Source organism: Eurytemora carolleeae, unplaced genomic scaffold (genome assembly GCF_000591075.1).
Source record: "Eurytemora carolleeae unplaced genomic scaffold, Eaff_2.0 scaffold113, whole genome shotgun sequence".
NCBI classification, from domain to species: Eukaryota; Metazoa; Arthropoda; class Copepoda; order Calanoida; family Temoridae; genus Eurytemora; species Eurytemora carolleeae.
The window spans coordinates 268,049-293,727 of NW_019396138.1; the positions used below are offsets into that span (position 1 = coordinate 268,049).

Consider the following 25,679-nt stretch of genomic DNA (forward strand, 5'->3'; position numbering starts at 1 on the left):
AGGCAGCCCGACCTTTTTTGTATCTTGACGCCAATCATGAAATGCAGTCATTAAAGTGGCGAATTGGATCTAAGATTCGGCTAAAATGAACTGTGCCTTGATTCTCAGTTTTTGTTGACCAAACAAATCTGAAAATAATTTGAAAATTTAGTTTAAGTCAATACAGATGCCATAAAACCCCGATAGATGTCGAAAATTGTGTTAAAAGTGCATTAAATTCAAATCACAGAAAACAAAATTTTACGGTGATTACTAATTGAGGAGGTGGAGATACCAATTGAGGAGCGCGCTTGCCGCAAAACAGATTTGGGTGGCGGTGATTACTATTTGAGGAACTCTGGACTCCCTCCCTCTAAGAAGAGCATGGTACTCCAAACAGTATTGAAGTTTTCTCAGAAACACGGACAGAAGTGGAAAAAAAGTTTATTTATGATTTTTATAATGATTTCCCCCAATTTGACAATTTTTTAGAAGAACTACATCCTCTGAAAGCTATATTTCCAATGATGAGCTATTCGTACACATTGATCCGAAGGTTGAAAGCTGAACAAAATCGATGATAATATTGCCAATTACTTCTTAAAAATTAAAGCTAAACACAAGTGCTTTGTGCATAGATTAATAACAACACAGATAGAAAACTAGATGTCGTCTTTTCAAAATGTAGGACTTTTTCGTTCACAATAACCCTGAGCAGAAGCCCAAAGGGTTCCGCCGCAGGCAGCGGTAAATTACAAGACACAGAGAGAGCATGCGCTGTCTGTGGCGGAACTCCTTTGAGTTTCTGACTCAGGTTTATTGTGAACGAAAAACCCCTAAGTCTTGAAAAGACGACATCTAGTTTTTTTATCTATATTGTTATTAATCTATGGCTTTATGGTTATGAAATGCATGTCTACTGTCTAGGGCTAAAAAAGTCTGGGTGATTTAGTGAGGTAAAAGCCCAAGTCGAGGCGTTGCGATACTTTAAAGTCGACACAGTCTTGAAAATTGATGCAATTCCGAAGTTCCGAGAGCTAACACTGAACTTCAGATTTAAAAAGACAGTTTAGTTTGGTTATGGGATAATTTGTCTCTCTACAAAAGGAAGTTCAGTGTATATAATTATTTATTCAATGTACACGTATATTGGAGGAAGTACATCACTTAAAATTATTGTAAATTATCACAAGGTTATGATGCAAGGAAAGTTATTTCAGAGGTGTTCGCAACTTTTGTACTGCAGTGTACTGTCTCTGGGCGGTAATGTAAACACAAGACAGATGTCGAAGCCTGACAATTTAATCTCCTTATGGAATATATACATATATGTCACCCTCCACTAAAACCCATAATGTCTTCGGTCAGTGTACTGTAGATTACTGCAGTACACTGTAGATTACTGCAGTGTACTGTAGATTACTGCAGTACACTGTAGATTACTGCAGTACACTGTAGATTACTGCAGTACACTGTAGATTACTGCAGTACACTGTAGATTACTGCAGTACACTGTAGATTACTGCAGTACACGCCGAAAGCTTAGTTTAAGGCGATATATATAAAAAATTTATTTAGAAAGTTAGTTTTTGTGTGGTGTAAATTCAGTGTACATTTCTATAATTTAGTTAGGAAATATTCTTTCGTTTGGTTGACAAACGGAAACATCGACGACTTCCCATATACGGGGTTAGCCACAAAAAAATGAGGCTGTAAAGACGACTTCAAACTATTATATTATGACAATCCTAAGGTTACATTTAATCTTCTGCCTTGAAAATAGTTTTTAATGGATTATCTAATGATTTGGCAAAGAATAAGTTTACAGTTACAGACAATCTCGTAAATATAAAGAAATTTCCAAAACAACGTCATTGAAATACGAGCTCTTAATTTGATCCAATATATGTGGGACACCCTGTATTAGGTGTATATACATGTAGTGAGGGGTGAGAGGGGTTACAGGGAGGGTTTCATTGCAGGTGAGAATTTCCAACGCTTTAATGGAATCAAGAAACCAGTTAAAAGAGAATAAAACAATATGGTTTGAGCCCCTCAAAAGTTTTTAACCAAGAATAAATTTATTTTTAAAAATCCATTTAGAGAAAAACGTAATTAATTTATTTTGTAAAATTCCGTACAGCCGTCTCTGAAGTCTCATCCTTTGTGGGTAACCCTGCATAATTATAGTAATCTGAAATACGTGTAGGTGCTTGTATGTATGTGTGTATGTATGTTCATTGCATTCAGTAATAATGCAAAAATATTCTCTTTTGTCTCCCCCTTTCCCTAATTATATAATTAAATGACAGCTGTATAGTTTTTAAAATTTATCCAGTTTTCATCTTTTATTCAGTTCTAAGTAGCCAGTTATAACGTATAATATATTTTTATACACTGTTCTCTAAATTAAAGTAAAGTTGCAAAAAAACAGTTTTCTCTTGGCCTTTTGTTTGGTTAAAGCAATTTAATTAAAAAGACATTGCATCAGCATTTGTAAGTAATTGTGCCTTGTGTAGACTATATAATCAGAATTCTGTATTCTGTATTCTAAATTCTAAAAACATTTTTCTGTATTGTGTATTCTGCATTTCAGTATTATCAGTATTTTATATTCTGTATTTTAAAATTTTTAGATCTATATTCTTTTATTTTTCATAAATCAGTATTCAGTATTCAGTTTTCAGCTAAATTCTTAATTCTGTATTTTGACTAATTATAATAGATATTCTGTATTCTGTAATTTGTATTCCATATTTTGGGATGGATAGGATGGGTAATAAATATTTAGTATTTTATAATTATAAACTAGATTCATGATTCTGTAAAATTCTGTATTCTGTATTTTGTTTACGCTGTAATATCATGCAATTCTAGTTTCTTCAAAGGGGCTGTCCACTGTAATTGCATGCAATTCTAGTTTCTTCAAAGGGGCTGTCCGCTGTAATTGCATGCAATTCTAGTTTCTTTAAAGGGGCTGTCCGCTGTAATTCCATGTAATTCTAGTTTCTTTAAAGGGGCTGTCCGCTGTAATTGCATGCAATTCTAGTTTCTTTAAAGGGGCTGTCTGCTGTAATTGCATGCAATTATAATTTCTTTAAAGGGGCTGTCCGCTGTAATTGCATGCAATTCTTCATTTTTAGAGTGACATATCCGATTCACAGCGATACCCTGAGAAACATATAGAATGAATTACTGAGATATCCATCCTGCTTTTGTTACAATGGAGGAAATTAAACTCTGAAAATACGCATGACATCATTCATGAAGTACTGGATCTTTTCTTATCAACTTTTTATTTAGTTTTGTTGCAAAAATGTTATAGTAATTGTATAGATAATTGCAAATAGTGCGGAGAAAAATGTTACATCGCTTCATTATTCAAAGCACTCATGTGAGATTCTGTCATGTTACGACTCCGCACCAGCGCGTGCGCAGTGCGCACATATTCATGAAGATATGAGTCAGCTTGAAATTATTTGAACCATCGCGTCGAGTTTTTCTTGGGAACCGGACCCACCCCCCTTGTTTTCTATGACTTAAAACTACAAGTTTAGGTTTTGAGTTCAGTTTAAAATTTTACTTTCCTGTATGAACAAACAGCAAGGGTTATTCTTGGATTTTAATCTTCCGTGATAGTGCACAGACTCTGTATAAAAAGTTCGTCTTTACTGAAATTTCTTCCGTCGTCTTCCATCTTTTCAAATCAATAAATCAACCATGCCAGCATCTAACACCATGAGAGAGTAAGTAAAGCCAGTTTCGATGCGACGTCAAAATGTGGAATATAAAGACGACATTTAAAGAATCTTGTATTATAAAGCGAATGGTTTAGGCAGTATTTATCTTTAAAATCAACTTATAAATTTAAAAGATCCTTTAAACTGAAAAATGTTTGTGTTTCATGGTTATTATACCGTGAGCTTCTAACTAGTCGTCTTCCTATTCCACAATTTTTTGGGTCCACTTTGTTTATTCTATCAAAACGATTAACAAGCCTAGGGGTGGGATACACCTAAACCTTTATTCTACGATGCAGTTTCTAGAATTCTAATCCTTAAAATTCTCATTCCGACCCCTCTTCTTCCACGATCCCACATGAACCCTTATATATGTACGATGTATTTATATCCAAATATTGATAAATAAATTTATAATCGATTTATGGATTATATACTTTATGTATTTTATAAATATGGATAATATATGGTTAATATAATATAATGTAAAAAATATGGTATGTATGCAAGTGTAAGTGTATTATACAGACGCGCAACTAGGACTTTTGCTAGGGGGGGCAATATATTATTTTGTTAGGGTTTGGGGGTGGGTTAAAGGGGGGTTTCCCCTCCTTTTTCGAAAATTTTTCAAAAACAAAAGTGCTTTTTTAAGGGTTTGAAGTCGAAAAAAAGGAAATTATAAGTTGTTGCATGCAGATTTGGCTGTGTTCAATTCAAATCGATTTTTTGTTCTTGTGTTTTTACAAAATCTATACTTCCAACAGCTGTAAAATGAATGATGTGAGTCAATTCATTGAATATGTGTGCGAATCGCAAAAGAGTATTTTTTAAGTACTTGGTTTAATTACAGATTAAATTGCAAGAAATAATCATTTATAGTTTCTGGAAAAAAACATAAAAATACATAGGTAAATAATAATTTCAATCATCTACATTGATCAGTCTGCTTCAATATCCCTTTCCTTTGATTCAGCTGTAGTGGATAAGTAGTAAAAACTAGTAGAAAATTATATGAAAACTAGTAGAAAATTATATGAAAACTATAGGAAAACTAATGAAAACTAGTGTATAAATAGTGAAAACAAGTTGAAAAATAATGGAAAACTAGCGGATAAGTAGAGAAAACTGGTGGAAAACTAGAAGAAAATTAGAAGAAAACTAGTAGTAAATTAGAAGAAAACTAACAGAAAATTAGAAGAAAATTAGAAGTAAATTAGAAAAAACTAGTAAAAAAATTAGAAGAAAACTAGAAGAAAATTAGAAGAAAGCCAGTAGAAAATTAGAAGAAACTAGTGGATACTAGAAGAAAAGTAGTCGAAAATTTAAAGAAACTAGTGGAAAACTAGAAGATAATTAGAAGAAAAAAGTGGAAAAACTAGTAGACATTTTGAAGAAAAACTAGTCGAAAATTACCTTAAAACTACTAGAAAACTGGAGGATAATGAATGAAAAACTTGTAGAACACAAGAAGAAAACTAGTAGAAAATTTGAATAGCGGAAAAAAATTTAAAGATCGGTAGAAATTAAGAAGAAAATCAGCAGATATCCAGTAAAATATTGACAAAATTGTAAAAAAGTAGATTAAAACTAGTTAAAATCTAGGAAACAACAAGTGAAAATCTAGAAAAAAGCTAGTAAAAATCTTGGGAAAAAACAAGTAGATAATAAATTTTAAAGAAAGTGTGGAACATTTCGATTAACTCGGGATTTGTAGTTCATCTGTAATCTTTATTTACATCCCCTCCCCTATACAGAAACATATTGTGGAATACTAAACGTCAAGTTTTAACAATTGAAGAATATCAGAGCACTAGTAGGACTAGTAGTCACATATGTTGTTCTGGAGATATAGCATATTATTAGTTAACTCAGTTTACATGTAAACAATATTGGTCATTGGATTTTGGATTAACAGATTAATAGGATACACGATAGGAATGGATCAAGATATCAGGACATCAAGGAATAGCATGGAAGATAGAATTTTTAAAGGACAGGATAGGACAGTAACAAAACAGGAGATTATAGGATAGGACATTATTAGGACTATAGGACAATAATATGAAAGAATATGACAGGATTAGGACAGGTATAGGACAGTAACGGACGGGATTTGAAATTGACAGGACAGGATAAGATACTATCAAGGTAGGCAAGGACAGCAACAGGGTAGAAGAGGAAATTAGAAGGACAGGATAAGATATACGGAGGACAGGATACGGTATTGACAGGACAGGATAAGATATACGGAGTACAGGATACGGTATTGACAGGACAGGATAAGATATACGGAGTACAGGATACGGTATTGACAGGACAGGATAAGATATACGGAGTACAGGATACGGTATTGACAGGACAGGATAAGATATACGGAGTACAGGATACGGTATTGACAGGACAGGATAAGATATTATCAAGGTAGGCGAGGACAGGATAGAACTTTAACAGCTCAAAATAGGATGATAATAGTTCAGAAAGTATTTTGATAGAACAGGATCTGATTTTAATAAGATGGTTTAAGAACAATTGACATTGCCATTTATATTATAATAGGTCAGAATAGGATATTCTTGGGACCGGGCTGGATATTAATAGGACAGTTTAGGACAGTTTCAGGAGGTCAGGATAGGATATTGAAAGAACAGCCAAAGAATATAGGATCAAAAGATAAAATGGTGAAATAGCGTCAAAAAGTTTAAAAATTTAGAAAGCATATTTAAAAACTCTAAACCATGCGGATAGTTTTTTGTTATAATATTCTTTTGACGCTTTCAATCCCACTTCCCTACAATCTAATTTCTATTACCTTTTTTGTCAACACCTTTTGTCATTTTGTAGGAACCACGCTTTTCGTTTGATGCCAACCGGGTGTGATGCTGTACAAGAATATAGTTTTCTAGAAATATGTGATGAATACTGATACTTTTACATGGGATAATTCTAAGCAGGAGGGTTCTTTTCAAAATTTCTTAATCTTAACTTAACCTAAAATTTGCCAGTTAAAACTAAACCTTTGAGTAAGAACTGTCTTGGATTGAACAGTATTATCAAATAAATAATAATTATTTCTACCTGGAGCTATAGAACTCGGTTCAACATGATGAAAGCAGTCAGGTGACCTTTTCTTGCAAGCAATGCAATAGCTTTGTCTGATCAAGTTAGATATCCATAATTTTGTTTTTGAAAACTGCAAAAGTAACAAGTGCATTACATGCTAAAGAAATATCGGAGAAATGATCAGAATTAAACACTTTTCAAGCCAGAAAAACGATGTTATCTTTCACAATATTTAAATGGAGAGTCAATTAAAAATCAAAGTTAAACTCAACTTTGTTTGGTATCTAATCTTAAGGTTTTAAATCAGGCATAGTTCTTGTCCGTGCTTTTAGCTTTCTATAGGTTTGAATTTAAGTTGTCAATGTCATCCTTAATGGATTCATGGTGTTTAAAAATTTTGTTCAGTTTCAGGCTTCAGAAGATATTTCAAGGTTTGCATTTTACAATTAGGTCAATGTTTACGTGTGAATAGATGTGAAGATCGTTAAAATCAATTAAGTTTCAAATGTGTAAAGAAATTAAAAGTGCGGATTTGAGTCGGAATAATGTTGTACTATATACTAGTGTAGAGCTTCTTTTTTTGCATTATTTTTTACTGAAAAAAATGTAAATTTAAAAACAGAACTCTCTGCTTATTATTAATTTATTTGATATTTTGAAAGTTCTTTGTTCCGTTTAAGCTTAAACGATTTCTACTAAACCAGTGAATGAGATAATGAAATGATAAAGGTGTGTTCCATGTAACAAGTTGCATAATGAGAATGAATTAAAAACTGCATTTCTGAGAATGCAACTTTCAAATTTTAAGAAAGAAAAAATGTCCGCAAAAAATCGTTGTCAATATTTTCCCCGGTTTACATTTACTAATTTTAATCCAAGATACGCTTCCGCATATTGATATAATTATATAATTTCTCCAAATTCTGATTTTCTCTGCGAGTTACGGGTTTCTTATCGTGTAGTTGTGTGTGTAAGCTTTGAAGTGGGTTGGGTTGTGTCTTGATAAAACTTTAGTTCATTCTTCTCCTTCACAGTTTAAGCCTAATACATAGCTGATAATCAAATTAGTTAGAGTAGAACAAGGAGTAGAGAAGGACAAGGAGTAGAGAAGGACAAGGAGTAGAGAAGGACAAGGAGTAGAGAAGGACAAGGAGTAGAGAAGGGCAAGGAGTAGAGAAGGACAAGGAGTAGAGAAGGACAAGGAGTAAAGAAGAACAAGGAGTAGAGTAGGACAAGGAGTAGAGAAGAACACGGAGTAGAGAAGAACAAGGGAATGAGAAGGACAAGGAGTATGAGAAGGACAAGGAGTAGGGATGGACAAGGATTATGAGAAGGACAATGAGTATGAAAAGGAGATAAGAGAAGAAGATAAGGATAGGACTTTTAAAAATGATAAGTAGTATAAAAGATTAGAATCAAATCTCGCATGTCGAGCTAGTTAGAGATATTTAATATTAAAATAAAATCAATTCAATCAATGTTTTATGATCATTGTTCAATGTACTTACCAACCTGATACATTTATCTAATAATTTATCAGTAATCATATAAAAAGAATTCTGAGAAGTTTGCTTCTATACCTATCAATTTGGTATCGAACAAAAATACAGTATAAGAATAGTGTACAATGTTCACTCCATAGATTCCTCTTATAATAATTTTCAGGATAAAATATTACAATGATGACAATTTTATTTTCAGATGCTCTAGAGCTGTTGTTTCCTTCGTATTCCTGGATAAATTCTACAATATGAAAACAGAATTTAGAGAAAAGATTGACTCCTCTTGGGAAGAGGTTTGTTAATAAAAACTCCATTTTGTAATAAGCACATAGATAAATTCAAACTGAACATGAGAATGAAATGTCGTCTACTTGAGATAAATTATGTCATTCATTTACCCGGCCTGGGCATTATTTACGTCACACTGGTACAATTTTGATTGGTCTGATCAGTTTAAGCTTTCCTATAAAGTAATCCTTGTCGTGGAATATCTGCTGTTGTCTGCATTTTTTGTGCCCGCAAAATTACCACAGATACAAAGGACTTTGTTTAGATTTCAATTTATTGAATAATACAAAAACTGATTGTACATCCAATACATCTTTTGTTAAGCTTAAAGGTTGTGCAATATGTGCTTTCTTATATTGGATTGTTATTAATTCAAACCATCGATGATCAACGGTGATTTCCATATAGTCTCTAAATTAAAACTTAGATTATTCATTTTTGTGACGCAGATTTTGATTGTTTTGCATCTTTTTGTCATGGTGCGGTGACTCCCCTTCTCCGTTTTGCCTTGGTTCTTGAAGTTGATGTATTTTTTTTATGATTTATGCTTCTAACACAGGATGTGATAATTATCCAGTTAGATGAGTCAGTTTTTCATAATTACTAACAACAAAACATCATCTTTAGTTCTAGTTCTAGTTCTACTTCTAGTTCTTGTTCTAGTTCTAGTTCTAGTTCTAGTTCTAGTTCTAGTTCTAGTTCTAGTTCTAGTTCTAGTTCTAGTTATAGTTATAGTTCTAGTTCTAGTACTAGTTCTATTTCTAGTTCTAGTTCATGTTCTAGTTCTAGTTCTAGTTCTATAGTTTTCGTTCTGGGTATGTTTCTTAGCTTTATCTGTTTTAGTTATTCCCCGGAGAAAAGACCCTTCCTGTCTCAGACCTAAAATCTATGCTTGATCATGTTGGTATTGCTCTTCCGAACTACAAGGTAACCTAGTCTTTATTGATTTCTAGGAATATTCCTAGAAGATAAGAATATTCCTGGCAACTAGGAATATGCCTGGTATTTAGAAATATTCCCGGTTGCTAGGAATATCTCTGGTATTTAGAAATATTCCCAGTTGCTAGGAATATCCCTGGTAACTAGGAATATCCCTGGTATCTAGGAATATCCCTGGTATCTAGGAATATCCCTGGTAGATAGGAATATCCGTGGTAACTAGGAATATCCCTGGTATCTAGAAATAGCCCTGGTAACTAGGAATATCCTTGGTATCTAGGAATATCCTTGGTAGCTGGGAATATCCCTGGTATATATGATTATCCTTGGTAAGTAGGAATATCCCTGCTAACTAGGAATATCCCTGGTATATATGAATATCCCTGGTAGCTAGGAATATCCCTGGTAACTAGGAATATCCTTGGTATCTAGGAATGTCCCTGGTAACTAGGAATATCCCTGGTATCTATGAATATCCCTGGTATCTAGGAATATCCCTGGTAACTAGGAATATCCCTGGTATCTATGAATATTCCTGGTATCTAGGAATATCCCTGGTATCTAGGAATATCCCTGGTAACAAAAATATCTGTAGGAATGAAATCTATATGTTCTCTAGGTTAGAAATATCCTTGAGGAGTTAGGAAAGGATGGGAACTCTACCAGGCTCTCTAAGGAAGATTTTGAACAGGTAAAATATTTAAAGTTTAAACGAGTTCCAAGAGTTTAGGAACCGGAGTCAAGGGATGACTAATACTGTACAATCCTTGTGATTCATCCTCACACTTACTCCTTCAAACCTTCCAATATTTATGAGTTTGGAAGTTAGTAACCCCCTCTAGTTTGGACTTACTATTTTCTTATATTTGTTATATACAGCATTATGTTACCTCAGCTCAAAAATGCACGAAACTATCTCAATTTGTATCATTTTAAATCTTTGTTCGGGGTTGGTCTTGATCAACACTTATTTTTTCTTCATTTTGTTAATGTATACATTCTATATACATACTTACTATACGCAGAATATGAAGTCAAAAATACCTAATTTTATATGAGAAGTCTAAAAATAGACATGTTTTGAATCATGTTTGCACAGCTTTTTTGATATTTATAAACTTCTGAACTTGACTGTTTTGATTTGTTGCATAGAATAGTAGGATACAGTAGAGTGGAAAATAGGAGTAGGATATAGGGATAGGACAAAGGAACGGAATACAAGAGTAGGATATAGTGTATAATTAAGGACATATGGGAGCTGCTCATTTTGTGCTTCATGAAGAAGAAGAAGCGTTCGCGGATTGGATTAATAAACGTCTTCAGACAGACAAGGATGTTATTCATTTCCTTCCACTAGCGGTAAGTTTATTCATTTTTATCCGCAAGCGGTCAATTTATGCATTTTCATCCTCAAGCAGTCAGTTTATTCATTTTTATCCTTAAGTGGTCAGTTTATTCATTTTCATCCTCAAGCAGTCAGTTCATTCATTTTCTTCCTCAAGTGGTCAGTTTATGCATTTTCATCCTAGCAGTTAGTTTATTCATTTTCATCCTTAAGCGGTCAGTTTATGCATTCTCAAGCAGTCAGTTTATGCATTTTTATCCGCAAGCGGTCAGTTTATTCATTTTCATCCTTAAACAGTCAGTTTATGCATTTTCATCCGCAACCGGTCAGTTTAGTCATTTTCATCCTCAAGTCGTCAGCTTATTCCTTTAGGAAGGGGTGGCTGCTCTCAGGGTTTTGGAATTACTCCCAGGGTTTTGGAGTGCTCCCAGGATTTTGGAGTTACTCCCAGGGTTTTGGAGTAAAATGTAAAAAATGTATCCGACCTTTTATGAAAAGTCCTTTAAAAAGGTTACTTAAAAACTTACTTTGTTCAGATATTTGCAGGAAAAAAAATCGCAATATCAGTCTAAGTAGCCTGTGACGATAATTTAGTTTTGATTAGCCAAACTGACGACATTTGTTTTAGCGAATAAATGAAAGATTATTAGTAAATGTAAAAAAATTTTTTTAGCTAGAAATATAAAGGTTTCATTTGAGCTGGTCTAATACATCTCAACATCTCAACATCTTATAAGTTATCTTATTTCCAAGTTTTTTTTAGAAAAATTTAATTTTTCACCTAAGAAAATCTTTAATTGATTCCCATTAAAAAATGCTGGGAACACTCCAAAACCCTGAGAGCAGCCACCCCTCCCTCATCCTCAAGCGGTCAGTTTATTAGCTTTTAATCCTCAAGCGGTCAGTTTATGCATTTTCTTCCTCTAGTGATTAGTTTATTCATTTTTCATTCACAAGCGGTCCAATTATTCGTTTTTCATCCTCAAGCGGTTTATTCATTTTCATCCTCAAGCGGTACGTTTATTCAATTTCATCCTCAAGCGGTCCGTTTATACATTTTCGGAGCAATTGATAATTTTTTCATTGTTCACTCTATAGGGATATTTCTTTTTAAACCAAATGTCAATCTCAACATTACAAAGAAATGATTTAATGAAGGGTTACCGGCATGATTTTGCGCCGTGCCAACCCTTAAAGCTTTAAATATTTAATAAAATCAAATAGCATTGTATCAATATTCCAATTCTAAGAATATGATTTAAGTTTTATCAGATAAATGTTTGAAAACGTGGAACTACTCTAACTTAAAGGGAGTGTTCGCGAAAAATGAAAGGGGGTATAGGCTTACGGCGAAAAATAAGCGCTTTTGATCGCTACTAATCTTACTTCTATCTGTTGCGTCTTTAAGGAGAAAATTGTTAAAAACGTCTTATACTGAAGAACGTAACGTCCATACAAATTCAGAAAGTTGCACACAAAGGATGAGACTTCATAAACGACTGTACGAAATGTATACTGCCTGCTTCCTTACACTCACGATCCCTTCAACTGTTAACTAATTAATTAATTTAAAGATAATATTAAAAACAGAAGACATAAATTAACCTTGAAATCCTCATATTTTAAGAGTTTCAAGTCGTCTTTACAGTCTCATACTTTGTGGGTAACCTTGTAGTTAATATGTGTATGTTTTAGTATCCATGAAACTGAATAGTTCCTCCGACGATAAACATGTCAGTTCAGAAATGCCAAGTTTCCTCTTTCGCTTTTTCTGATTACACAATTAGTTGAAGGATTGTATTTGTAGAAGGACGGGTCGGATATGTATGAGAAGATGGATGATGGAGTTATCCTGTGTAAGATGATAAACCTGGCTGCTCCGGATACTATTGACGAGCGGGTTCTTAACAAAGGGAAGAACGTATCTATTTTCAAGGTACTAAATACAACTGAAGTTTCTCAGTTACACACCGGTATGAGGAGAAATAAAGTACAGACCCATGAAAACTATCTTTTAATAATATTTCATAAAGATATAAACAAGATATGTTGTATATATAATATATCTGTTCCTAGACCTGTAAATATCCGGCCAAAGATCCCACTTTAGATAAGAAATATATAAACAAAATGTCCGTCAAAATAAGAAACAAAGACTAAAGCAAAAACACATTAAAACCCCGTTTAGTAATTTAAAAAGTTAAAATAAAGATAAATGCATAAACAAAGTAAATTTTGTAAATTACTTTTTTGATAAGTTTTTATTTACCTCTTTAGAGACACGAGAATCTAACCCTGGCCATAAACTCTGCCCAAGCCATAGGATGCACTGTAATTGGCATGGATAGCCATAACCTACAGTCATCAGAGGTATAGTTTATAGTACTTGGGGCTAGGAGAGGGGTGGGAGGTTGGAGAGTGGTCGATAAGTTTTTTAATAATAATAATAATAATAATATTAATGTCAGGGTAAGAGATGGATGGTTCTTGGTTTGGTTTGGCAGGTTATCAAGATGTTCTTATTTAACCAGGTTAGTGCAATGCAGTACACAGTACAGTTCAAAGTAGTGCACTGTACAGTACAATATACCTTACAATAATACCTTACAATTCAGTACACTGTACAACCCAATGCTTTACACTGCACCATACAATAAAGTACACAGTGCCGTAAACACACAACAATACAGTACATTGTTCCGCATATAAAGTACAGTCCACTGTACCGTACTATGCAGTACACTGTACAGTGTATTATAGTTTCTAGTTTCTTTTAGTTTTAAAGAAGTACTAGACGATTATAATGTTTTGGTGGATTTTTTCCATCTCTTAATGAAACGAAAAACAACACTTCATAAAAAACACCCTGTACATTCTACAATTTTTTATATAACATTCTTTAAAAACTTTTCTCCTTGTTGATTTCGAGTTCAAACTATAGAATTAGAACCTGTTTTTACAAGTTTATGTAAATAATTAGTGCAACATATATGTTGTAAATGGACTGTAAAATGTAAATGAAAAGTGTGACAAAAGTTGGCAATGACCTGTTTTGAAAGAAACAAAGGGAAATAATTTTTTTGTTTGCTGTCATAGTTTACTTTTTAATCACTTTTACAGCAAAAACTTAAAATTGCAAAGGAAGTTAATATTAAACAGTTAACCCCCCTTCTCCATTTACCGTACCGCACATAAGGATCGGAAGTAGGGACCTACACAGTAATTTGTCTAGAGGGGGCTTATTTTTTGCTTTCCAGGGGTGCTGAAAACCCCCTTTAAATCATAAACTTTTCCAATCCAGGGGGGGCCCATAATCCCCCCTGTGTACGTCTTCTATTGAGAGAGGTTCTAAAGATCGAGTATCCTTGCATCATGATATGTATATTGTTCTACTTCTAGATTACAATCAGTAATGTGCCTGGTCTAGTAAACCTACTCCGGGAGGGAGAGGATATATCGGAGTTGATGAAACTATCCCCGGAGCAGTTACTGCTCCGATGGGTCAACCATCAACTGGAAAAGGTTTGAAATTTATGACTATTTGAAATATTACATTGACCATTAAATTTTTTCTTTAAATATAAGTTTATCACAAAGTTACTTTTCAATCACTTTTCGAATATGAAAATTAATTCCAAAATAAAACCACCGTTTTAATTAAGGCTGGATCCCAGAGAACCATATCGAACTTCGGATCTGATATAAAGGACAGTGAGATCTATACAGATCTAATCTCACAGATCGCTCCCAAGAACGCAGGAGTAAACAAAACTGCGATGCAAAGACAGGTCACAACATTTTTAATTTTTTTTTGTTACAGAAGTAAAATTATCGACAAATCTATAAAAAATCTTTGTTTAGGACTTAATTGAAAGAGCCGAGATAATGTTGGAGCAAGCAGATAAAATAGATTCAAGAGCATTTGTTACCTCAAAGGTGAAAATTTAAAAATTAATTTTATTCACTCTAGTTGAATCTAGCTCATTCTAGTTCATTCGAGTTCATTTTGGTGGATTCAAGTTCATTACAGATCATTTTAGTACATTTAAGTTCATTATAGTTCATTAAAGTTCATTCTAGTTCATACTAATTTATTCTAGTCCTAACTCCATCTAGTTCATTTTAGTTCATTCTAGTACTTTCAAGTTTATTTTGGTTCATTCTAGTGCATTCTAGTTCATTCTAGTACTTTGAAGTTCATTATGGTTCATTCTAGTACATTTAAGTTCATTTTGGTTCATTCTAGTTCATTCTAGTTCATTCTAGTACTTTCAAGTTCATTTTGTTCATTCTAGTTCATTCTAATTCATTTTGGTTTATGTATTCTAGTTCATTCTAGTTCATTCTAATGGATTATAGTTCATTCTAGTTTATACTAGTTCATTCTAGTTTATACTAGTTCATTCTAGTTTATACTTGTTCATTCTTGTTTAAATGTTCATCCTAGTTCATTCTATAGTTCATTATAGTCCATTATAGTTAATTCTAGTTCATTCTAGTTCATCCCAGTTCATCCTAGATTATTTTAGTTCATTCTAGTTCATTCTAATTCATTCTAGTTCATACTATTTTATGCTAGTTCATTCTAGTTCATTCTGTACATCCTAGCTCATTCTGTTCATTTTAGTTCATTCTTTTCATCCTAGCTCATTCTAGTTAATCTATGTTCATCTTAATTCACCCTAGTTCATCTTAATTCACCCTAGTTCATCTTAATTCACCCTAGTTCATCATTGTTCATCCAAGTTCATTCTAGTTTATTTTAGTTAATTCTTTTCATCCTAGCTCATTCTAGTTAATCTATGTTCATCTTAATTCACCCTAGTTCATCATTGTTCATCCTAGTTCATTCCAGGTCATCTTAGTTTATCCTACTATATAGTGTGACCGTTAAATCCTAGTCTAACTAAATCTATACTGGTCTTTTCTACAGTCCATCCTGTGTAATCCTAAGTCATCTTTCTCAGGTTTAGTCCCTCCAAGTCCATCCTTCTCAGATTTAGTCCCTCCAAGTCCATCCTTCTCAGATTTAGTTCCTCCAAGACCATCCTTCTCAGATTTAGTTCCTACAAGTCCATCCTTCTCAGATTTAGTCCCTCCAAGTCCATCCTTCTCGGATTTAGTCCCTCCAAGTCCATCCTTCTCAGATTTAGTCCCTCCAAGTCCATCCTTCTCGGATTTAGTCCCTCCAAGTCCATCCTTCTCAGATTTAGTCCATCCAAGTCCATCCTTCTCAGATTTAGTCCATCCAAGTCCATTNTGGGTAGAATTTAAATGATAAAAGTGGGTAGAATTTAAATGATAAAAGTGGGTAGAATTTAAATGATAAAAGTGGGTAGAATTTAAATGATAAAAGTGGGTAGAATTTAAATGATAAAAGTGGGTAGAATTTAAATGATAAAAGTGGGTAGAATTTAAATGATAAAAGTGGGTAGAATTTAAAAAATAAAAGTGGGTAGAATTTAAAAAGAGTAAAGTTTATTTCCTGAAAGTTTTTATTAAGAATTTACATGCTCATAGTTGATAAAGTAAGGATGCTCCTATTGTTACCACTTTCATCATGTTAAACGAAATATTTGAAACTGTTAATGCTTGTTTATTGTTATTGTTTGATTAATGTACTGCAGATTACATATTTGTTTATCTCCAGGATGTAGTTAAAGGTCAGGAGACTCTAAACCTGGCGTTTGTAGCAAACTTGTTCAATAATTTCCCTGGACTTGATCCTCCTGCTGCAGAGGTTGATATCATAGAGGAAACTAGAGAAGAGAAGGTAAACATTATACTTCGGTCTAAATCAACATTAAAGGAACTGTTAATGACAATTGGAAAGGGGTTGAGAAGGAATTAAAATGGAAATCAATATATTTCATATTTTACCGTTAATTTTACTTCTATCTGATGTGACTCTAATGAGATTTTATCTATTTTATCTTAGAAGAGGAAATCATGATGAAAAAAAGCCAGGAGCAATAATATAAATACCATACTGCTATGAAATTTTGTATCAAATTTTAAGACTAGGTCGACTTTAAGGTGTCAAAACGCCTTGTCTTTTGGTTTCACGTCACTAACTCACTTAAACATTTGTTAGGCGCCTAAACATTCACATTTTATAACTAACAAAACACTTGCTTTTAGTATTAGTTTAACAAGTAATTTGCAAAATTCTCAACGATTGTTGCGTTAGAACTTGCAACGTTTGAATCACTGTGGGAGATATATTCATATTTTAAAACTGTATACAGTCAACTATTTATGATATTCTATAAATAAAAAAGCACGACAACCGGACGTGATATATATTTTTCTAGATAAGTGTACGTACATTTACAGAAAATTAAGTATAGAATGTATTTTTAGACAAAATATAATTAATCGATATATTTATTTATTAATTAAGGAAAAAACGGATATATTTGTTGGAAGTATTGATAAACTTCTCGAAGTACTGAAACTAACGGATATCTTTCTCGGAAGTAACGGATATATCTGTTTCAAGATATACCGGAAGTAACGGATATATCTATTTCAAGATGTACCGGAAGTAACGGATATATATGTAATTCTATATGTACCGGAAGTAACGGATATATACATTTCAAGATGTACCGGAAGTAACGGATATATCTATTTCAAGATGTACCGGAAGTAACGGATATATATCTATTTCAAGATGTACTGGAAGTAACGGATACATATATTTCAAGATGTACCGGAAATAACAGATACATATATTTCAAGATGTATCGGAAGTAACGGATACATATATTTCAAGATTTACCGGAAGTAACGGATATATATATATTTCAATATGTACCGGAAGTAACTGATATACCTATTTCAAGATGTACCGGAAGTAACAGATATATCGATTTCAAGATGTACCGGAAGTAACGGATATATCTATTTCAAGATGTACCGGAAGTAACGGATATATATCTATTTCAAGATGTACCGGAAGTAACGGATATATATCTGTTTCAAGATGTACCGGAAGTAACGGATATATATCTATTTCAAGATGTACAGGAAGAAAAGGTTATAATTGTAGATAAAATGGGAGTAACGGAAATGCTTCAAGATATACGGGAAGTAACGGATATATTTCTAGATAACCCGGAAGTAACGGAGTAATTTCTAGATAAAGCGGATTATATTTCTATATTTACCGGAAGTAACGGATAAATGTGTAGATGTACCGGAACTGGATGAATAGTTTAGGAGTCCAACCACGAGTGAATTATCTATATTCGGATCTTTACGATGGAATTGTTATTTTCAAGGTAACTCTTAATTAAATTTGTATAGCCCGTCGTTACGCAGTTTATTATTACAGTGCACTGAGGCCGAATTTAAAGAATTTGAGCTGCGGCTTAAATTTGAAACTCGGCTTAAATTTTAAACTCGGCTTAACTATGGTTGGTTCACTTAAAATTGTATTCAATGTTTTAAAATTTAAGAACATAAATATTATTGTGATTCAGAAAAAAAACATTTTTACAAAAATTTAAACCCTTTATGTCTTCGGCCAGTAGTGATCAGAAGTTGAGCATTTAATAATCTATAATTTTAATTTAGGATAATACTTGAAATTTCGACGCATACAAGTAATTGTTAGAAAGGAAGGGAGTATTTGCCACAAACTCAAATGTTCTAATCCCTTTATCTTTGCAACCTATTTGCGTAAACCCTTACAATTTGAAACTTAGATTATTTTATTTAAAATAATTCATAGTTTGAATTATCTAAGATCTGCGACATTGGGTTGAAAAGATAATAAATTTGAAAATCAGAGTATATGTGGCAAAACTTAATTCCTTTCAGCATAATAGAATGATGTTAGACCCTCCCTCAAGAGAGCAGTTATCAATTTTTAATGAACTCCTATCAAAAGCGCTTTTTTATCGCATTAAGCCTATTCCCCCTTTTCATTTTTCGCGAACACTCCCTTTAAAAATATATATTTTTCTGCCTCCCTGAATAAATATTCTATATTTCTAGATCTACGACGTGATCAAGGCTGGTACAGTAAACTGGGATAAAGTGAATACTAAATATTCAACCCTCCCGGCTAAAAAATATCAACAGGTGAAACTAAATCTTTTGAAAACTTGTTTATTTGCAGAAGCAAACTGTTATTAACGGTAGCATTATGAGTAAAAATGCTCAGATCCGTCTAGGGGGGGGGGGGGGGCTCAAATTGTTCCAGGGAGGCTAACCCCCCTCCCCCCAAAAAAAAATTTGCCCTTCGGCCACATTTTTAAGCCTCTGTTAGTCCGTCTAGAAACAATAAATTCGAAAACGTTGAAATCGTAAATATTATAACAACTTTTTTTTTAATTAAAGGCAAAAACTGGTTTAACGGAAAAGAGTCACCAATTTCTTTAATATCCAAAAACAAACGAGTGGCCGGTTCTAGGCAAATATTTTGGTACTAATTCAACATGTTTTGAACAAAATTATTTATGATTTTGTTCTTCGTTGACTTTAAAACGTGTTTTGAATTTTGCCATTTTTTGGTGAATATTAGTTCTTATTTTCTAGCATTATTTTTTGCTTGCGAACTGGTCTTGCATCAAAAAAAGTTAAACCAACGTGAAGCTATTAGTTAGTGAAAGAAAGATTTGTTGAAAAAAATTGTAATTTTCTTTTTTTAGGTTCTGGAGAACTGTAATTACGCTGTAGTTTTGGGGAAAAAGCTAAACTTTGTCCTGGTTGGTATTGCAGGTATACAATATACAGAAATTTTTAATCACAAGAAAACAATTTTATATTGCTTTAAGGGGAGTGTTAACGAACTATAATAAGACACTCTAAATTTTGAAATTAAAAAATCGCCTTTTTGACAGCAAAAGTTGGATTGCTGCCAAAAAAGCAACAAAAAATTGCCAAAATTCAACAAAGAATCTCTTATTTGGCAGTTATCCAACTTTTGCTGCTGAATAGCCGATTTTTTTTGTAGAATAAGAGAGAATTTTCGTAACTTGTTTAGCAGCAATCCAACTTTTACTGCCAAATTTTGATTGTAAAATTTAGAATGCAGTATATGACGAGTAAAAATTAAATTATAAAGGATTTGAGTTGTTGTCTATTCCTCAAATCTTTATCTTTAATATAACATTATTGTGAAAACCTTTGATAATTAAAATTTACATTATTTGATCTACCAGAATTTACAATTTAAAATATCAAAGGTCTACGAAATCGGGTTGTAAAGAAATAGGGATTAGAAAATCATAGAAAGTCATAGTAGTTTTTCTTCACTCTATTCGATGTTTGTTGAATAAGTACTTGAGAAACCCCATTAAACAGATTTTAAAAACAGATATAAATACGATTTTAAATATTTTGAATTATTTTGATTACTCTCCTTGTTGATTTCTATTTTTTATAATTTAATACTTTAATCACGGTTCAATGCAATTTCTCTTATCATTACTGAATTATTATCAATTCAAACAAATATTAGTTCGAATCTGTTTCAGGATTCTAAGTAAATAATACTTATTTTTAATTATGTAAAAGATTATGATTGATAACAAGGTTTGAATTGAATGTCCTGAGATATATAATTATGACATCTCATTGTTCTAATCTTTTTTTATATCTTTACGCAATTAATGTTATTTTGATTTTTAGGATCTGATATTAGTTTTTAATTATCAAAACATAGAATTAAATCCTCAAGAAAAAAACTAACAGTTATATAACGATATAACGAGCCGGGATAACCAGGTTATCCCGGCTCGGAAATTCAAATGTACTACGGCTGCCCGTGAGGAGTGTTAAGAACACGAAACATTTTGTACAGCAATAAAATGGAAAAAATTCTTTGTTTCACTTATCAGATATATATACATAACTTGTTGATCAAAAATACTTTAGAATTCCCAAACGATAACCGGGAACCGGAAACTCAGGAAACTCCGGAAAAACCGAAAACTCTGGAATCGTAGGGTACTTCAGAAACTCCATAAACAACGGAATCTTCTCCAATTACAAATTCCGAATCTGAAAAGATTTTAAAAGGAACTTTATTATCTCCGACCTCTAAATCCATAATTTCTATATCTTTGGATCCTGATATTTCAAACTTTGGCTATTTGACATAAAAGAGGGTACACATTTTGTTTTATTTCGTTTTTGCGACTGAAATCATTATTCAATAGACAAGCTTTTGAATTGAAAAATAACTCCTTGCAATGGGGAAAGTTGTCATTTCTCGAAGTTAAAGCTTTTTTTTTGTTTTGTTTCTCCGGATCAAGCCTTGATCTCCATGTTATGCCGATCTACGATTAATGGAGTTCGATATACCCTGCAGGGATCACTTTAATTGAGTTATCAAGCATTATTTCTTCAAATTTAAAAGTGTCCACATTGTATATCGGGATCAATATTAATAATATCCACACAAAAATTTCGATCTCTGGCACCATTGAGATATAGTGTGTAAACAGGAAAGGTAGCTGGCTAAACCTTGAAATCTCAGACAAAAGTTTTTACCCTCAGAGGCCGAATTTAAAGAATTTGAGCCGCAGCTTAAATTAAAGACGCGGCTCAAATATGGTTGTTTCCACTTAAAATTGTATTTAATGTTTCAAGATTTAAGCCGGCTCTCGATTGAAACCGGTTTTGGCGGATTTGAGACGCGGCTCAAATTTATTAAATTCGGATTCAGAACTCCAACCAACCTGTAGAAAACTAGAAAAGAAGTCTTTAGCTTTAAATTGTGACGACTGATAAATTCTCATAAAAATGAATGTCATGCATTTTATTAATTATTATTTTTTCTTATCTTTTGTTGATTTAATATGATTAACAAAAATAACATCAGTCGATGATAAATCAAATTTTAAACTGTAAAACTTTTTAATGAATCATTTGACTCAGTAGTAAATAGATTTTGTTTTCATTAAAATATTGTAATATTTTTATATTTCGTGTAAGATTTTTTTTGTTGAAGAAAGGTCTGTTTTTAACTGGTTTCAGCAAAAAAAATAGCATTTATCTAAAATATATGTTTAAATCTTAAAATTTTTTGTCTTCTCATCTCAAACTTGTTTTTAAATATCCATGAAGAATCTTCCCAGTGCGCTGCAGGAAAACTTTGATATTTGAAAAAGAAAACTATTGTATTGTAAATTGTAATATCTATGATATACGGTTTTAATAATGAAAATCCTTCTTGAGAACGCAGACAGGAAGACGACAATTTTAATCTCATTTTGCGCAATGTTGTCCATTTTAATTATTTTTTATTTAGTTGAACCCTGATGGAACTCCCATAGTTGAGAGTGAGATTATATCCTGGGCAAATACTAAACTTGAACAAGGGAAGAAGGATATTTCCATCAAACATTTCCAGGATAAGGTAAATTATTTTCATATTTCCAGGACAAGGTAAATTATTCCCATATTTCCAGGACAAGGTAAATTATTCCCATATTTCCAGGACAAGGTAAATTATTCCCATATTTCCAGGACAAGGTAACTTATTCCCATATTTCCAGAACAAGGTAAATTATTCCCACATTTTAAGGACAAGATAAATTATTTCCATATTTCCAGGACAAGGTAAATAATTCCTATATTTCCAGGACAAGATAAATTATTCCCACATTTTCAAGACAAGGTAAATCATCCCCATATTTCCAGGACAAGGAAAATTAATTCCCATATTTCCAGAACAGGGAAATTAAATTACCACATTTCTGGAAAATATTGTCAAGAACAGTTTACCACATTTTTATTTTAGGTGAACAAGACTGCACTGCCGATCATTCATTTGATTGATGTGATCAAACCTGGTTCAATTGATTACTCACTTGTTAAACAAGGGGCAACCATCACAAACGAGGTAAACACAAGGATTTTGGAAGGAGGTCACATACATGATCAGAGATATGAACTATTTTGTTGTTAATCCTTTCAGATAACACTAATCCGTATCATGTTTAATCCGTCAGATTTAAGTTAATTTCTATTGGATATCTCTAAAAGTGAATTCCTATTGGATATCTCTAAAAGTCCGACCTATGAGCTTTTGAGCAATAATAGATCGCAAATAATTTTTTTACTGATTAAGCAATTAATTGCTTCAAATTAAATATTTTCCGTTTTGGATTTTAAGTTCGGCGTTAAAGGTCAGCGCTATCAAACTTAAAAGTTCCAATCTCTGCGTTAGTAAATAAAGTAATTGAGTTTTTGCCATAAACTAAAATTTTCAAATCCCTATAGCTTTGTAACCAAATGGTGTAAATCTTTGATATTTCAAACTTAGATTATTTGATATAACAGAATTCATAGTTTGAAATATCTAAAATCTACGACATTTTGTAGCAAAAATATAGATAGAAAATCAGCGTTTGTGACAAAACTTAATTCCTTTAAATAAAAAAATATATTTCTGTCATTAATTTCGTCTTCCGTTCACACATTTTCATCGTGTATTTTTATAGAAAATAATCTATTTAAGCAATATTGTTGTTATTGTCGCAAATGCACGTAAAATCTCAAAAAGTTTATAAATGCAGACGACTGTATGATTGTATGAATGTATTTAGGAGTGTTTGTCTAACGCAAAGTATGCTGTTAATATTGCTCGAAAGATCGGAGCTCCTGTCTACGCTCTTCCAGAGGATATTAGCGAGGTAAACCTCATCTCTTAACCTCTAATCCAACCCTGATATTTCAACCTCAAACCCAACCCTGATATTTCAACCAACATCCCAACCCTGATATTTTAACCAACATCCCAACCCTGATATTTCAACCTCTAATCCAACCCTGATATATTTCAACCTCCAATCCAACCCTGATATATTTCAACCTCCAATCCAACCCTGATATATTTTAACCACAAATACAACCCTCATATTTCAACCTCCAATCCAACCATCATATTTCAACCACAAATCTAACCCTCATACTTCAACCTCCAATCCAACCCTGATATATTTCAACCTCCAATCCAACCCTGATATTTCAACCTCCAAACCAACCTTGATATATTTCAATCTGCAATCCAACCCTGATATAATTCAATCTGCAATACAACCCTAATATTTCACTGATCAACCCGATCAAATCTATTAAGCCAATAAGATACGATACGAAAGGATTTTGTTTGTATGAAACCACTGAAACTCCGTTATAAAGTCCGCAAAATGTTGTTTAACAAATGCCAATGATAAAATCTAATAAAGTCATTTCATGGTCTGACATGGTTTTTAGCTTCTCTAATCATATATTGGATCCAATCTTGTGGAAACATGATATAATAACTAACGGAAGTAGAAGAAGGAGGAAGAATGACTTGAAGTATTTACAGTAAATAATTCTGATTTCAATGATATTTGTAAAAAACTATTTGCTCAAAGCAATACTTTTCCGTTGTTTTAGACCAAACTAATTCATCACGTTTTCCCAACATGTTTTAAAAAATGTATAGTTATGCTCTTGTTCTATTTTAGGTGAAACACAAGATGGTGATGACTGTTTATGCAAGCTTGATGCTCGCAGATATGAACTGACATGAATTCCAGGAGGGTCAATCCGATACTTAGTAGAAACCCTTTTGGAAACCCAGGAGCAAGCTTCTCTTATCTTGCAGGAGAAACCCGTTTTAGAAACCAAGGAGCTAGCTTCTCTTATGCCAGGAGAAACACATTTGGAAACCCACAAAAAAAATCTTGAATCCTAGGAAACCCATTTATACAATAATTATTAGTCCTTGTTTCTGTCCTAGTCCCGCTCATATCCTTGTCCTACTCCTGTGCTAGTCCTACTCCTGTTCTAGCCCACTCCTTTCCTTTTTCTACTCCTAAACTTCTCCTACTCTTAAACTTGTCCTACTCCAAAAATTGCCCTTCTCCTGTCCTTGTCCTACTCCTGTCCTTTGCCTACTCCTGTCCTTTGCCTACTCCTGTCATTGTCTTACTCATGTCCTTGTCCTACACCTGTTCTTGTCCTACTCCTGTTCTTGTCCTACTCCTGTTCTTGTCCTACTCCTGTCCTTATCCTACTCCTGTCCTTATCCTACTCCTGTCATTGTCTTACTTCTTTTCTTGTCCTACTCCTGTCTTTATCCTACAACATATTAATCAATTTTCCCAAGTTTGTCCTTCTCCTAGTCCTAGTCCTAGTCCTGTAATATCTAGTCCTAAGTCGGAGTTAACACTTACGTACAATTTTTCATACTTAATAGTTTCTTATAAGAATTACCTGTAAAGCTTATCTTTTTTGTTTATGATACCACTGATTGATTTGTAGCTTCCAAAGGAACCGGTGTTTTGTTATTTCTAGTATATCAAGAAAAAAAGGCCTGCCTTCCCTCAAAAAAGCGGCCCTTCCCAAAAGTTTGTATGTTAGAATGACCTTAAAAAAACTAAGGCCTTGTGATTAAAACAACCAAGATCAATGAAGTTCTCTTGAGAAGTTTGAGAGCTGTAAAATAATTACGAAAATCTACAAACAAGTGTTTAATGCTTCATTTATCCATTTTAACGTCTTCCCCTACCTACAGTTAAACCCTAAATAAGCCATACATCGAAAGAATTCAACAAATGTCGTATTCTTCACTTTCTGATAATGGAGTGTTTGCAGATATTTAGTTTTTTAATTAAATGATTATATGGAGCTCTTTAAAACTGTTCCCGCATATTCATGGCTATTTATTTATTTTCGCAAACACTGAGATTTACGTAAAATAGTATAAAACCCATTGAAAAATTGTCAAGACGACATTTGATAAATTCTTTCGAAGTATGGCTCATTTAGGGTTTAACTGTATTATATGACCAAAGAACAAATAAGAATACAATG

General features: G+C 32.9%; 2 protein-coding genes across 3 annotated transcripts; both read left to right on the forward strand.

The window, feature by feature from the left end:
• Window positions 1-3,568: 3,568 nt before the first annotated feature.
• LOC111696075 (uncharacterized) lies at window positions 3,569-10,253 on the forward strand. 2 transcript variants are annotated; one of them, XM_023465600.1, is made up of 4 exons: window positions 3,569-3,725; window positions 8,481-8,574; window positions 9,413-9,496; window positions 10,128-10,253. In XM_023465600.1, the coding sequence occupies exons 1-4, from the start codon at window positions 3,700-3,702 to the stop codon at window positions 10,236-10,238; spliced, it is 315 nt and encodes a 104-aa protein (XP_023321368.1). In that variant the 5' UTR covers window positions 3,569-3,699; the 3' UTR covers window positions 10,239-10,253. The 2 variants fall into 2 exon arrangements, with proteins under 2 accessions (XP_023321368.1, XP_023321369.1); XM_023465601.1 differs by lacking the exon at window positions 3,569-3,725 and adding an exon at window positions 6,749-6,836.
• Window positions 10,254-10,751: 498 nt separating this feature from the next.
• On the forward strand, window positions 10,752-24,863 carry LOC111696050 (plastin-2). Its single transcript, XM_023465574.1, has 16 exons — window positions 10,752-10,867; window positions 12,661-12,789; window positions 13,131-13,223; window positions 13,322-13,384; window positions 14,253-14,375; window positions 14,516-14,641; window positions 14,715-14,789; window positions 16,504-16,626; window positions 18,050-18,139; window positions 18,858-18,944; window positions 19,514-19,583; window positions 20,496-20,500; window positions 22,120-22,227; window positions 22,612-22,713; window positions 23,420-23,506; window positions 24,329-24,863. Exons 1-16 carry the CDS (start codon window positions 10,760-10,762, stop codon window positions 24,386-24,388), a joined length of 1,449 nt encoding a protein of 482 aa, XP_023321342.1. The 5' UTR covers window positions 10,752-10,759; the 3' UTR covers window positions 24,389-24,863.
• The last annotated feature ends 816 nt before the right edge of the window (window positions 24,864-25,679 follow it).